The 14024-nt window shown below is 44.3% G+C and overlaps 1 protein-coding gene across 5 annotated transcripts in view; it reads right to left on the reverse strand.

The window, feature by feature from the left end:
• Window positions 1-14024, reverse strand: part of Ttc17 (tetratricopeptide repeat domain 17) — a 105945-nt gene that overhangs the window by 16872 nt on the left and 75049 nt on the right. For 3 of the 5 annotated variants that reach the window (NM_001355690.1, NM_183106.2, XM_006500310.4), the window contains 4 exons: window positions 12881-13034; window positions 9061-9181; window positions 6725-6884; window positions 5452-5535 (listed from right to left, as the gene is read on the reverse strand). In NM_001355690.1, coding sequence (NP_001342619.1) covers window positions 5452-5535; window positions 6725-6884; window positions 9061-9181; window positions 12881-13034 — 519 coding nt within the window. Of the gene's footprint in view, window positions 1-5451; window positions 5536-6724; window positions 6885-9060; window positions 9182-10183; window positions 10849-12880; window positions 13035-14024 lie in introns of those variants that run through there. The other 2 variants (XM_006500312.4, NM_001355691.1) reach the window with 2 other exon arrangements.

The following is a 14024-nucleotide window of genomic DNA, read 5'->3' on the forward strand; positions in this document are numbered from 1 at the left end:
CTATATGAAAATCAATCTATCTTTCTATCTTTCTTCCTATCTTTCTTTCTATCTTTCTTTCTCTTTCTTTCTTTCCAGTTTTACTTATTTATTAGCTTAATCTATTTGGTCAGAAAAATGCTAAGTGATTTAAAATTTTGGAATACTGTTAAAACTTTTTTTTTTTTAAACCAATCAGCTCTGTGACCCTCTTTCCTCTTTCTCAGGCATTTGGAAAAGACATGGCCGTCACTTGCAGACATGGTGTTCTGCACATGCCATTGGGGTCAAGGGTACAGCTGCCCACAGTCCTGCTCCTTTACAGCTCTTCTGAGGTGTACAGTAACACCTACTAGCTGGGGAGTGCATCGATTTCTCTTTGCGGCAAGTCCATGTTGACACTGTGTGTACTTCCCAGCCATGCTACTGATGAGCCACTAGGACTCAGCCACACTGTATTGGTTAATTAACTTCCTATGGCGGTGTCAAATTGACTCAAGCTTGGTGATTTAATGAAACCGAAATATGCTTATTTGCATAGTTCTGGAGACGAGAAAGGAAGCTTAGCATCACTGTGCACATCCATGACCAGCAGAGGCCTGAGAGGAGAAGCATTTCCTTCCTCCTCTGGCATCTGGAGGTGGCTGGCACTCTTCATTTCACCTTCACCTACAGTACCACAGGCTTTGGTACAGAGTTACATCTGCTCTGTCCTCCCTCCTTGAAGGCTGCCTGTGAGTGCACAGTGCCTTCCTATGTACACCAGGATAACAGTTCATCTCTCAACTCTGAAATGTGTACCTGCAGAATTCCCTCTGACCTAAGGTAACTTTCAGACTCTGGGCACCTGGGGTCCCTACCCAGCTTACCATAGACCCCTTTCTCCTTATGAGACACACTTTAACTCCATTGGTGCCTTCTGAAGGCAGTGATCCTCAACTCCTCTTTGTCACGGTTTGTATGATGTCATGGTTCATATCTGCACTTTCAACCTGTTCATATTCAGATGTTTAAAGTGTCCCTTCTAAGCAGGGAGTGGCTGGGTTTAGAAAGCTGATGACACGTGGCTTCTGGGTCTGTGTTATTAGTTTGATGTGTCCACGTTCTTACCTTTCTTGTCTTCCTTCAATTTAATCAAACACTTTATGCTATTCCATTTTCCTTCTGCTAAACTGCATCTTAAAATAATGTTGGAAGTTAGTTAGCCTATGGCTTAAAGTATACATGTAAGTCTTACAGTCTGATTGACACCAGGTAAATGTTGGGACTTTAAACCTCACTTATTGCTCTTTCGTCCCTATGTAACTGTTACCTCACATTTTTATATGGTCCCCAGAGTGAGGTGCCCAGGTGCCCCAGCCACTCCACGTCACTAAGTAGTTATTTTTAAATTTTGCTGTTATTTCTTGCACATCCATACTTCTACCTGAGGTAATTTTCCTACTGATCTTCCTTTCCATTTTATTTTAGTTTAGATCTACTGGTGGAAAATTTTCTCAGTTTTTGATCAACTGAACACATCTACATTTGTGCCCAGCTTCTGAAGGGTACTTCTGCTGGCACAGGACTCTGGGTTTGGCATTTCCTTTATGCAGCACCGTTAAGATGGCTTTTGGTTTCATGAATTCTGCTAAGGCACTACTGGTCTCAGAATTGCTTCCCTCAAGGTAGATGTGGAGGACTGAAGGTGGGCAGCACATTCTCTGGGCAGAGCCTTGAGACCTGCACTTTGCTAATGTAGAGGCAGCTGTGGCTGGAGCTTAGGTAGCTCTGGCTCTTGCAGCCTTCTCAGGAGGCATCAAATGAACAGACAAAGTAGTCTTGGGTGTCTCAGCTCAGCAGTGTGAGTGACTGCAGCTGAGTGCAGAGGCTAGAGGAGAGAACTGTAAAGAGATGGGCCGCTGCTCTCTGTGCTAAGTCTCCAGTACTGAACCCCCGACCACCGACTGACAAAGAAATTGGTATTTTTCCTGTGTCCTTCATCTTGTGGTTTTCAGTGGTTTTGGTATTTTCACTGTATGTCTTGTCCACTTAAAATCTTATATTTTAAATCTTATGTAGGTATGTAAATATAGCATAATCTATGGGTGTACTTTTAAAATTAAAAAAATAAAAAAAACTATGTATGGTTACTTTTCCTGTATGTGCACCATGCGCATGCCTGGAGTCCATAGAGGCCAGAAGAAGGCATTGGAGCCCCTAGAACTGGACATGGTTATGAGTGGCCTTGTGGATGCTGAGACTCAAACCCATGTACTGTGGAAGAGCAGCCAGTGCTCTTAACTGCTGAGCCAGCTCTCCAGCCCCTAGCTATGCTTTAAACCATCCTGAAAGTCTCATTCTCATGTCATAGCCTGTCTGCATTTCTGGCTATGACTAATGAGCTTGCCCCTGACCCTGAATGCAACAGAAAGTACCTGTGCATAAGTATTCACTTCCTGTATGCCTGCTTTACTTGACCCGTTCCCAATCTATCTTTGGTATTTGGGCAAGCTCATATTGTACCCGTATTGAATGCCTTCATCCCAGTGACAATGTGTGCTGCCACCTCACATCTGGGTCACATTCTTTCCATTCTTATTTTTCCTGACACTCTTTCCTTCCTCTGTATCAGCATATGATCATCAATTCCCAACCAGCACCCACTAATTAAGCAGTATACTGATCTGACCTTTTATGCATGTACTTACTCAGTCTATTTTTGACAGCTGCAGCATACCTGTATTTCTGAGGACGGGCCCTCATATATGGCAGTGGCTTCTGCAGGCAGATTAATTGTACAGGCAAACAGCATACTTGAAACTTCTACCAATGCTACCCGGAGTCAGTTAGGCTGTGTAGTTGGGTGCATGGGAGCAAAAAAAATCACTGCAAGGCCTATGGACTTTATACTCATGGCCAACTTGGTAGCTCAAGGCTCAGTTTTTTCCCTTAAGCATCCTAAATATATTACTCTACTGACTTCTGAAATCATGTCTTTGTTAAAAACCTAGTAACACAAGTCTATTCTGAACATTCAAATACATTTGTTAAAAAATACTGAGAGATTGGGGAGATGGCTCAGTAGGTAGAGGCACTTATGCAGTTGTCTCAGACACCCACATACCCCCCACCCCCAACACACACACAGAGCAAGAGGGGCAGAGGACTAAAAATATAAATTTACTAAAATATATTTTAGAGTTGACTATCTTGGTTGATTTCCCCAAGTATGCCATTTCTTCTAGTTAATTTCATTTTATTTGTTTATTTATTAGATAGGACCTATGCATTTTATTTTTTACTAAGACAGGTTCTCTTTACCTAGGTCTGGCTGGCTAGAGGATTTGCCTTTTCAAGATACTGTTTCAAGGTCTTTTAATATTTGCTTTGGCTTTTTCTTTCCTCCCCTTTTTCTTTTTAGGATTCCTATTACATGGGCATTGAGTCTTTTTCTTTCTTTCTACCTCTTTAACTTTCCTTTCATTTCTTGTGCTGGGTGGAGGGGACTTCTGGCTTGCATTTCTGGAACAGGTCTTATTGTCTAGTCCAGGTAGGTAGGTCCTGAACTCCTGATGTAGCTCAGGATGCTCGGGAGGGAGATTCTCCTCCTCCTGTTGATGAAGAGAACGATCCTTCTTGTGCCCTTTTCCCTGGGTGTTATCCAGTGTGCTCCTTCTTTCAGCTTCATCTGGAAATCGGCTTTCACTTGTATTTGAATATGCTATTGTTTCTCTAAATCCCCCTGCCAGCATCTCACTCCCCCCTCCCCCTCTCCCAAGCCTAGCTAAGGTGTTCTCCTGGGCTTGCTGGTTCAGTGGGAGTCTGAGGCTCAGTTCCTTTAACCCTGGGCTCCTCATCCTTCTCCAGTCTTGGCATCAGGTCTCAGCTCCTCACTGTCCTCCACCCCAGCAGCCTCTAAGCTCTGTTCCCGCTTGCTCTCAGAGAGCTCACACTCACACTTGTGCTCTGTTTGTGGTTTTAATGAACACAGAGGTCTGTAGACACCTGCTTCATGTAAGCCCAACAGTAACTCAGAAGCACTTTTGTCCTGAGCTGGATGCAGTCGCTCTGAAGTGGGGTGCTCTCTCCTGGAGCCTGAACTGTTGTGTCAGGAGGGAAGCGTCAAGGATTCTCTCTTGCTTTATTAAAACAGAATAATTTCCTTGGATAAGCATCGTTGTTAACTCTTTTGGAAGATGCCTTTTTAACCAGACATATTTTACAGAAATAAAAGAACTTGCCAAGTCTTATTTAGTTGTAGCTCCAGTTGCATTTCCCCATCATGTGCTCTTCCATTCTCTGTGTTGTGTATTCCATCCTGTCCTTCCTCTCCTGTACCTCTTCCTGTGCTCATCTGTATTCTCCCTGCTGCGACTTCCAATCTTCCAACCTGCCTGGGACTCTCTCCTGTTCGCTAGCATTCAGGATGAGAATCCTGGTTTCACACCCTTTGCTAGCCTCTCCCTGCATTTTTAGTTTTGTGATTTTGATTCATAAGTTCTTTCACGTTATTTTTAAAACTCATGGCAAGAAGTCTAGACTAAATTATGCTTTTGGTGCCAGCAGCATCTTCCTGCTGCGTGCTCTCTGGTGAGCCTTGCTGTTCCTCTGTATGGTGGGCCTGAGTCTGGATCACTTCTGTGCCAGCTCTCCGGATCACTCAGGATCTTCCTCTCAGGGAGTAGACTTCTGTGGCCATATTCAGAAACTGCCACCCCAGCCTGTCTTCTGCCTCCAATCCCATAGGCCTTTGTGTCGATCTCCAGCACTCTCGGCAATCCTTGCTTCTTGCTATTTACTTATTTACTTGGGCTGCAGATGACATCTGGGCCCTACTTTCGTTACAAGTGGACAATTCCCATGTGTAATTCCCACAGGAAGGCAGCTGTTATGACTGCTTGTCATGCTCACACTGAACTGAGTTATTTGCTTAATCGCCGTTAGAAATAACCTCTTCAATATCAGATACTACTAGATTGATTCTTAGCTACAGAGTAATCAAATTAAAAACGTAACTCCTCTTTTTTATAGAGCATCACACGCAGGCAGAGAAGCCATCTTAGACATTTCAGGTACCGTCTCTGAGCTGGCTGCTGGAAATGCAGTATTGTACGTGTGCTTGAGGACTCGAGTAGAAAACCCACTTCACAAGGTACTTCCTGTCTATCGTGCTCTTCCCTGCCATGTACTGCATTACTTCCTATACCAGGTTCTACAATTCCTAGCAGCAGCACTGCCTCTCAATACACTGGCAGAGGAGAGGAGGCCCTGCTGACTGGGTTCGCCTCATCCCAGAAGGCAAAGGAGCAGTAGGAAGAGCAACAGTGGTGACTGAGGAGTCATGAGAGTGCTGAGGTACCCTGAGTGGGCTCACTTCACCGTGAGCCTCTGGTCACATTAGCTCCTGGCAAAAGGGCCATGTGGGGACCAATACTCTAGAAAGAAGTCAAAGGGCAGGCAACAATTTCTAGCCACCTTTGGGGTACTTACTTTTTCCAAAACCTTGGCAATTCGGGTGCCGATTTGTTCAAGTGACTGTTGCGGATATTGGTCCTTGCCAAGATTCTGCAGTACCTGGGACAGAAGGAGATGGTTGGTGAGAGAGCTGAAAAAGAGGCCGGATTTGGATGCTGCCATCGCTGCTCAGCTGGGGGTAGAGCACCACAGCAAAATGCTTTTCTGGGACACTGTTGTGCATCTGCTGGGAAGCCAGTGTGTGCAAGACACACTTAAGATGACTCTGACAGTCCACAGTCCTCTCCCACTTAGAAAAGCTTACAGACGTAGAAAACACAGTCATCCCAGCAACACTAGAAAGTAAGTTAACAAATCTACTTGCAGCTCTGCCGCTTGCACAGGCGCTGTTAGTGCCCTCACATATATTTCCAGATATTTGCTGTGTGTGTGTAAACTGTCATTATATCTTCATATATAGTATATTCTTAACTTTTCTTCATGCCAATATATATATTTGTCTTAGTTATGGTTTCTATTGCTGTGATAAAATACTATGACCAAAATAACTTGTAGAGCAAAGGGAATATTTCAGCTTACAACTCTCATGACACTCTCCATCTCGATAGGCAGTCACTGATGAACACGCCACAGAGGAAGGAGTGCTGCTTGCTGGCTTGCTCCTCATGGCTTGCCCGGCCTGCTTTCTTATAGCACCCAGGACCACCAGGGTTGGTCACTCCCACATCAATCAAGAAAATGTGCCACAGGCCAGTCTTGTGGAGTCATTTCTCAACTGAATTCCCTCTTCTAAAATGACTCTAGCTTGTGTCAAGTTGACATACAACTGACCGTCATGACATTCTACCACATCTTTCTGAATTATGCCATTGTATATTATCTGCTATCTTATTTAACTTATCCTTTAACATGGGCATTTGTGACATATTTTCCAAATCTCCTTTGAGGTACAGTCTTTGCTAGGCATATGCTGGGTTGGTTTTCCTGCCTTTCTTAAGAATGTCAACAGGAAAATAGCTGCCCCAAATGTTTCTCTCCTGAGCCTCTCTGTGGGAGGCAGAAGCCAGTCCACCCTGATAAGTGTACTGGTTATAGTCATAAGAATTATAAGCTTTGTCTTAGAGCCTGAATGGAATTAGGCTTGGCTGAAAGCTATCTAAGTCAAGGTGAACTAAAAAAAGATTCAAACAGTGATGAGGCCTGGCTGCTCATTCTTGCTTTCTGGTGTCAGTTACATTGTATCTATGAGGCTAACACCACACCAGCCTGAACAAACCTGAGTACTCACCTCTGTTAGCTGGCTCTCACCCGTGTAGTGTAGGCTGGCTCTGTTGGACACTCCATGTAAGTGGTCCAGGGTATGCATGCTCGTGGGGAGATTGCCATTGCACAGCGGTTCCATGGCTGGCTGCTGTATGGGTGTGGCAAAGTCTATGTGTTCTGTGATGCTGGAAAATGGAGATGATCACATTAACCATGGAAAATCCAAGTAGCCAGAGAGGGTTCTAACAATCAGCACCTCCACCTTCACCAGGGAGGGTTTCAAATGAGTGGGTTTCCTTTAGGATTGCTTCTCTCAGGGAACAGATAGCAATAAGATATACAACTGGTTTTTACAGCCTACTTTTCCATACTTGTTGCTCAAAGAGAAAGTCATCTAAAAGTTAGACAGTAAAAGCAGACTCAACTGGACATTCATTGTATTGGGTATCAAATACAAGTACTAATGAAGTTATCTCCAGAAGTTATTTTTTTTTTTTAAAGATTTTGAAAATTTTAAATTATGTACATATGTGTATCTCTGTGCCAGTATGTGCAGGTGACCAGAGGCCACAGATATCATTATGTACATATGTGTATCTCTGTGCCGGTATGTGCAGGTGACCAGAGGCCACAGATATCCCTGGTGCTGAAAGTTGTTTTGAGTCATTCATACGGTTTCTGGAAACCAATCCTGATCTTCTAGAAAAAGAAGTACATGTTCTTACCTTGCTTAGCTGTCTCTCAAGCCCAGGAGATCAACTCTCACAGGCCAGCCATACAGACAACCAGATGGACTAAATAACTTGGCACCACTAAATTCTACTTTAAACATTTTAACTTATATTTGGAAAACATTTATTGCTCCATTGGTTTTATTTATTCCAAATCTACTGCATATCAGATCCCAAGCCTATAATCATTAACAAACATATGAGGTCCTAGTTGTTATGTTGCTAATGTCTTGGAAGGTGTAGGATTACAGACATGCTAAATTAGAAAACACGAAATACTGAAAGCATGCCAGTGAGGAGGGATGGTTGTGACAGCTTTCCTGAAGCAGCGGAGCTCAAAGGCCTTGGGCTGAAGGCTGTGACTGGGCTGGGAAGGGGCAGAGTGAGAAGGCCTGACTTACATCCAAAGAACTCTCATAGTAGGAAGCAAATGAGAAAGACCGAAGCAAGAATGAGCAGGGCTGGAGGCGCACATACACCTGTGTGGTAGTACAGACACTCCGTCCGGAGCAGCAGTGTGGATGCAGAAAAGCAGACAGCTCGGAAAGGTCTCAGGGCATACAAGAAGTAAGAACCGGTAACAGATGAAATCTGGGTATCTGGCCTGAATACAGCTGAACATATTTTCTGCGAATGCGGAATGGGGGAGCTGGATAGATATCTCAGTGGTTAGGAACACATATTGCTCTTTCAGAGGACCCAGCTTTAGCTCCCAGTGCCCACATCAAGTGGCTCACAACCTCTTGCAACTGTAGCTCCTTGTCTGGACTCCATGGATACCTACATTCATACATGCACATACTCATACACATCACTAAAGAATAAAAATGAATCTTTAAAAAAATGTGAAATGGAGGCCAGGCGTGGTGGTGCATGCCTTTAATCCCAGCACTCGGGAGGCAGAGGCAGCCGGATTTCTGAGTTCGAGGCCAGCCTGGTCTACAGAGTGAGTTCCAGGACAGTCAGGGCCTACACAGAGAAACCCTGTCTCCAAAAAAAAAAAAAAAAAAAAAAAAAAGTGAAATGGATAAGCAAGATCAATGTTTTATTTTATTTTATTTCTTAATGTTGGACACTGGGGGGGGGGGGAGAAAATACGTGTTTTCTTGAGCTTGTGCGTATAAATGAGTCTGGGGCTTTAGGGTAGAAATTTGGGAGGTCACTGCAACTGTGATGAAGGAAAGATTAGGAGCAGTCACTCAGCTAGACTTGATTATGAACCTAAATGGGGCAGATCTGGGGGACAGCAACAGTTCCAGAAGAGAAGGTCAGCAAAAGCCCCTTCGCTTGCTTTCTTCACAGGTGTCACAAAGTCTAGATTTGCCCTACCTCTCCTAAACGTGTCTCTGCAATGGCCTCTGTATTTCTAAAGACAAGGATCTGGTCTTCAACATGAACTATATGCTACATCTGACTGACAGCTTGCAATGGGCAAAGGCACCTAGAACGGGGTCATTTATCACTTTTTGTACGGACTGAGCCCAGCTAGCCAAGCTCAGCTGCTCACAGTGCCAGAACGACAACTCTTCCGATCACCGATGGCACAGAAGATGTTGCTGGGGTCAGCCGAGGCCACTGTGGCTCGCTGGTAAGGAAATTCCACGAGGACGGTTATGTCAAAGATACTTACTCGATGTTTTTTGAAGAAACTGCTAGCCAGGTGCTCACAATGGCAGTTAGCTCTACCCAGCGGAGTTTGAGGCACTCATCAGGACTGGGCCACCCCAGACTCTGGTAGTCACGTTTCTTTTCTGGAAGGAAAGTAGGTCATGAATGGATACAGTACAAAGGAATGGGAGCTAAGCAGTTGTTTCCCCTCAATGACATCACCCAAACTGGTGTGGTTGGTGGTGCCCATTTTTCTTCTTGTCTTTAGAATGTGTGCACCACAGAATAACAGATCTAATTCCAATCTTATCACTCGTGGCAGTGGGAACAAAAGTCCTCTCTGAAATAAGGCCTTATTCTCAAAGATGAAATCAAAATCATCCTTTGTTGCATTTGAGGTTGGCCAATGTGAAATAAGGATTCAGAGACTCTCGGATGCTAACATTCCTACCACGTTTCATTTTTACCCTTCTGGTTTTGATTTTATGAGGATACGTCTGACTTAATGGGAACACATATCTCTAAAGCAGGCATCCAGCCCTGGCACTGTGACATTTTGGGGTGGATAATGCTTTGTTGTAGGGACACTGTAGTGCACTGAAGGACAGTTTTAGTAGCACGTGGGCGTCAACCCATTAGATTTCAGTAGCACAGCCTCCCCAAGAAATGTCACCACACACTGCCGAATATTCCATGGGTGCAAAATCGCCCCTCACAATCACTGCTACGAAGAAACAAGTGTCAGGATACGATCTGTGACACTGTAAGGTCACCATTTCTTGCAAGAGCATTTCCTGTGTGTTCAGAAGCTGTGCTTCACTGCTCATAATTCCCAAGCTCAGAAGAGGAGGCAGGTTAGGAGCGGCTCACCCAAAGTTCTCTGGCTAGAGGTGCGGCAGAGGCAGAACTGAGACATCGGTTATGTGACTCTAACACATGTTTCCAACTCCTGTGCTAGCCAAGGCACCTCCTGCCCAGTCTCAGCCCTTACTTCAGGTCAGGTCCCCAGGAAAGAGCAAAATAAACGTCTTATCTGATGGGTTTCTGATGGGGATGAGCAGGAGGAGAACCTTAATTCTGAGCGGCACTTTTTACGTTGTAGGAATTTACCAGTAATAGAAAAGCATTTGAGGTACAGGCAGGGATTTAGATTCATATTTTAATAAAGAAAAAAAGATCAGCTTGGAAGAATTTCAAAATAACGTTGAATAACGCAAACATTAAACAATAAAGATCACTTTCTTTTTATATTTAAAAAATTCACTTGAGAAATATTTATTGAGCACCTATTATAAGGGTCTGGGAACTGTGTACACACATGAAGAGGCAGCCTGCTCTGCAGCTCACAGGCTAGTGAGGAAGGCAAACATAAGGAAACTGGTACACTGTCACAGCAGAGTGTTCAAGGAGGAACCCAAGAGTTGTACAAAGGAAGGAACAACTACTTCTGTCTGAAGGCAGCAAAGGAGAAATGGCACTTGAGTTTCAAGTTTAAGGGTGAGTGATATTAGCACCGCAGAGGTGGTCTAAGGGCATTCCAGGCAGAGGGAACAGCATATGCCAAGGCATGGGTAAAATCAGAGCATGGCTGCTTCCTGGGTGGTGGTGGAGAGTGGAGAGAGGCTGCTTTATAAAGGGTCTTGAATGGCACACTAGGAAGTCTGCACTTTTTCCTGTAGGCAGTGGGAAACTTCGAGCCCACATCTCTCCATCTTGGTCACAAGGATATCATAAGAGGATGTTAAATGCCTTGCTGAGGTCCAGTTATATTATGTCTATGGCACTTCCCTGGTCTTCCAGTCTAGAAGCCCTAGCCAAAAAAGGAAAGGAAATTAGTTCATTTGTTATTATGATGTTATTATTAGTACTTAGTATGTCTATTATGGCTCTCAAAGGCCTCATTTCTCCCCATAGGTTGACAAACATCTGCTCAATAATTTGCTTTAAAACTTGGACATGATTCACCGGGAGTTTATTAGCTGGTGATGGTCAGAATTGATACTTATTTAAACTTATTTAAAATATTGTAGTATTTTTGCACTTTCTCCACGCTGAGAACACTCTCCTTCAAGGACAGTAAGCAGCTCCATGACCTCATTTGCAAGTGTCTTTAGTGCCCAGCTGGGGTCTGCTAAGCTAAGGCCACGTGGAACTGCTTAAAGGGGGCCATGGTGTAGTTCAGAAGATGGCTTGCCTAGTGAGAGGAAGGCTTTCATTTCAACCTTCCTCCCACCAGTGCAAGCAAACACACATCTGCCCAGATGTTCTCAGATAATCTCAGCCAGGTAGGCTTTAGTTACCCCTTTGTGAGAAGCTTTTCGTTTCTTTAAAGTACTATAGGACCATTAGAAAATATCTGTAAAATGGAAGGGCCACAAAGAAACCACAGATGACTGACAGTTCTCTTAGCGCCATAGAGCATGGGTACTGCTGCGCTGACCTGCTTCTACTGTTTCATGTGCTTGCTTGCTAGGCCAAGGGCAGCTGACCCAAGAGACCATCAACTCCACAGGATAGACAACTTCAGACAATGTATGACAGAAAAAAACCTGCCAACTGGTACCAACATCATCTGTGACATGTATCTCATGTATGAGAGATACTGAAATGTGAGAAAACGACAGTTGCTAAGACACGGTGTGTCCACCGTCTGTCAGGATGGGACGTCCTTACACTGATGTGCTGTGCTTCTCTGCTGCGCTGCACGTGCCACACACGTACTGTATACAGTTAATGAGGAAAGTGCCGCATGCAGGCTGCATCAGTTGTTACGGGGATAAGGAACTCTGTGCATATATGTTTGGTATATATGAGACAGCTTTCCTCAAGAGCATTAGTAGAAGAATTATCACTATGGCCTAAATCCCGCTGACCCATCTGTCACACTAACCTCAGGCCGGCTCTGCTGATTTTCACTGTGGCCTACACATTTAGACAGTCTGGTAAGCAAACCCTTAGCTGTTTATGTCCGCGCTTTCTGGCTGCTACTGACTGGACGCTCTGTTACAGTGGGAGTGCTGCGTGTTCGTCTGATAAAAGTAGCTACACATATTTTCTCTTACTGCCGCATTGTTTATGGTCTTTAAATGACATTGATATTACCCCCGCCCCCGTGGAAAATATATGATACAAATATATAAAAATATCCTGCAAAATCAGTGCTCAGACTTTAGTTTTGCCTCCCTTGTGTCAGAATTATCTTTTATATTTCTCTACCTTGGAGCGTCCTTAGCGTGAAATGCTATAAACACTGCCGTGTCGGCTATGTTGTGTGACGACTCCTTACAGTGACATCTAACCGCTCGGAAGGGTCACTTCCGTGCTTTACACCTGGCTGTCTTTTCTACTACTACAGATGGACTCAGCAGGAAGAGGTGTTTGCCTTCTGTAACTCAACACAAGTCTTTGCAGCACAACCAATCCAAGTTTCCTCCTGTCACAGCAGGAGACCATCCTTGGACATGCAGGACTGATGGAGGTGCACCCGAGTTAGGATAAGCTGACCCTACTCAATATTTTATTTATCTAACTTAGTTAGATAAGACAGATTTTAATGAATTGAATTATTAGTCTAAGATAGTAAAAATATTACTTTAAAAAGGGATATAATATTTTTAAAAAAGAAATTCTATTGCTACTTTTTAACTGCTGGGGGAAAAACTCAACTGGGTGCAAGGCAGTGGTCTTCAACCTAAAGAGTTAATGGAAATTTTCTTATACTAGTGACTGATAATGTCCTCTAACCTCTCATTGGAACTGCTCTAAGTCATAAAACACACCTCCTGTGAGAAACGAGGCAGTGACCTGGAGTTAGGAATGAGATGGGAGACAGCCTCACTTACCTTGGGGCCCAGGGGATGCCACCTTTGGGCCAGTGATCTCCAGGTTTGCTTGGTAACGTTGTCCATTCTCTGCCTGACTTGCCTCTACTTTTTTCCCAGGAGGTTTTTTATGATCCCCTTTGGGTTTCTTTACACGTTTGACCTGGAATGTGATCTGGGAATCCAAAACATGTTAGAGACAAATGAGACCAATGAATCTTAATCTGTCCCTCGCTACAGATTTCAGGGGCTGTAAGGACAGCCTAGCCCATCAGACCTTGATGACAAGAGTCTGTTTCTGGAGACAACACAGGCTTTGGTCAGAGGACATGGAAAAATCAAGTTGCTGCTGACCAGGAAGCTCTTTTCCACTTTTATCTTTAATAGCACAAGAAGGCGTTATGTAGGTTCTTAAAGGAAAAAAGTCATTGACAGTTTTATCTAGCTGTGAATAAGATCAGCCTGTATGGCAATGTACGCTCATGGGTGCAGTATTGGTACGGTCCCGAGACTAGCATTTGTCATCTAATTGGATTTAGGGCCTGCTCCACTGGAGGGAAGGGCTGCCTGGGACTGGGAATCTGGCCAAGAATCTATGGTTCCTGGGTGCTGGATGGAGTGGACCTATTACTATTAGTCTGCTAAATGGATACTTGTATCAAAATGCCTTTGAAATCTCTATCTCTGTACCCACTGGTTACTGCAGCTCTCAGACTCCAGCAGAGAAGTTTCTTTGTATAGTGAATGGTGGATAACTCAGAAACTCAGAACTTGCCCAAATACAGAGTGTTCACCCACAAATGGGACATCTGTATCATATCCTCTTCTTGGAAGGCTCAGGGACAACTGAGAAAGAGAGCAGAAGGCCTGGAAGAGCCAGAGGCAGGGCGGGCTGGAGTAACACTGCCTTCTGGGCATGACAGGCCTACTGTGCTCATAAACCCAGAGCAGCTATGCTACCCTCATGCAGGAAGGGCTCATGAGGTCTCACCAGGGATGACCTCTGGGGGGAGGAAGAGTCAGGTTCTGTCATGGGTTCGGCACCAGATGGGTTGACCATGCTTCAGGGGATGGTCCTATACTCACTACTCTCCGTGCAACCACACAGGATTGGGGGGGAGTTATTATATATCCATTAAAAATCTCTGTGTGTGAGAGATATGAG

The sequence above is a fragment of the Mus musculus genome, chromosome 2 (genome assembly GCF_000001635.26).
Source record: "Mus musculus strain C57BL/6J chromosome 2, GRCm38.p6 C57BL/6J".
Classification (NCBI taxonomy): Eukaryota; Metazoa; Chordata; class Mammalia; order Rodentia; family Muridae; genus Mus; species Mus musculus.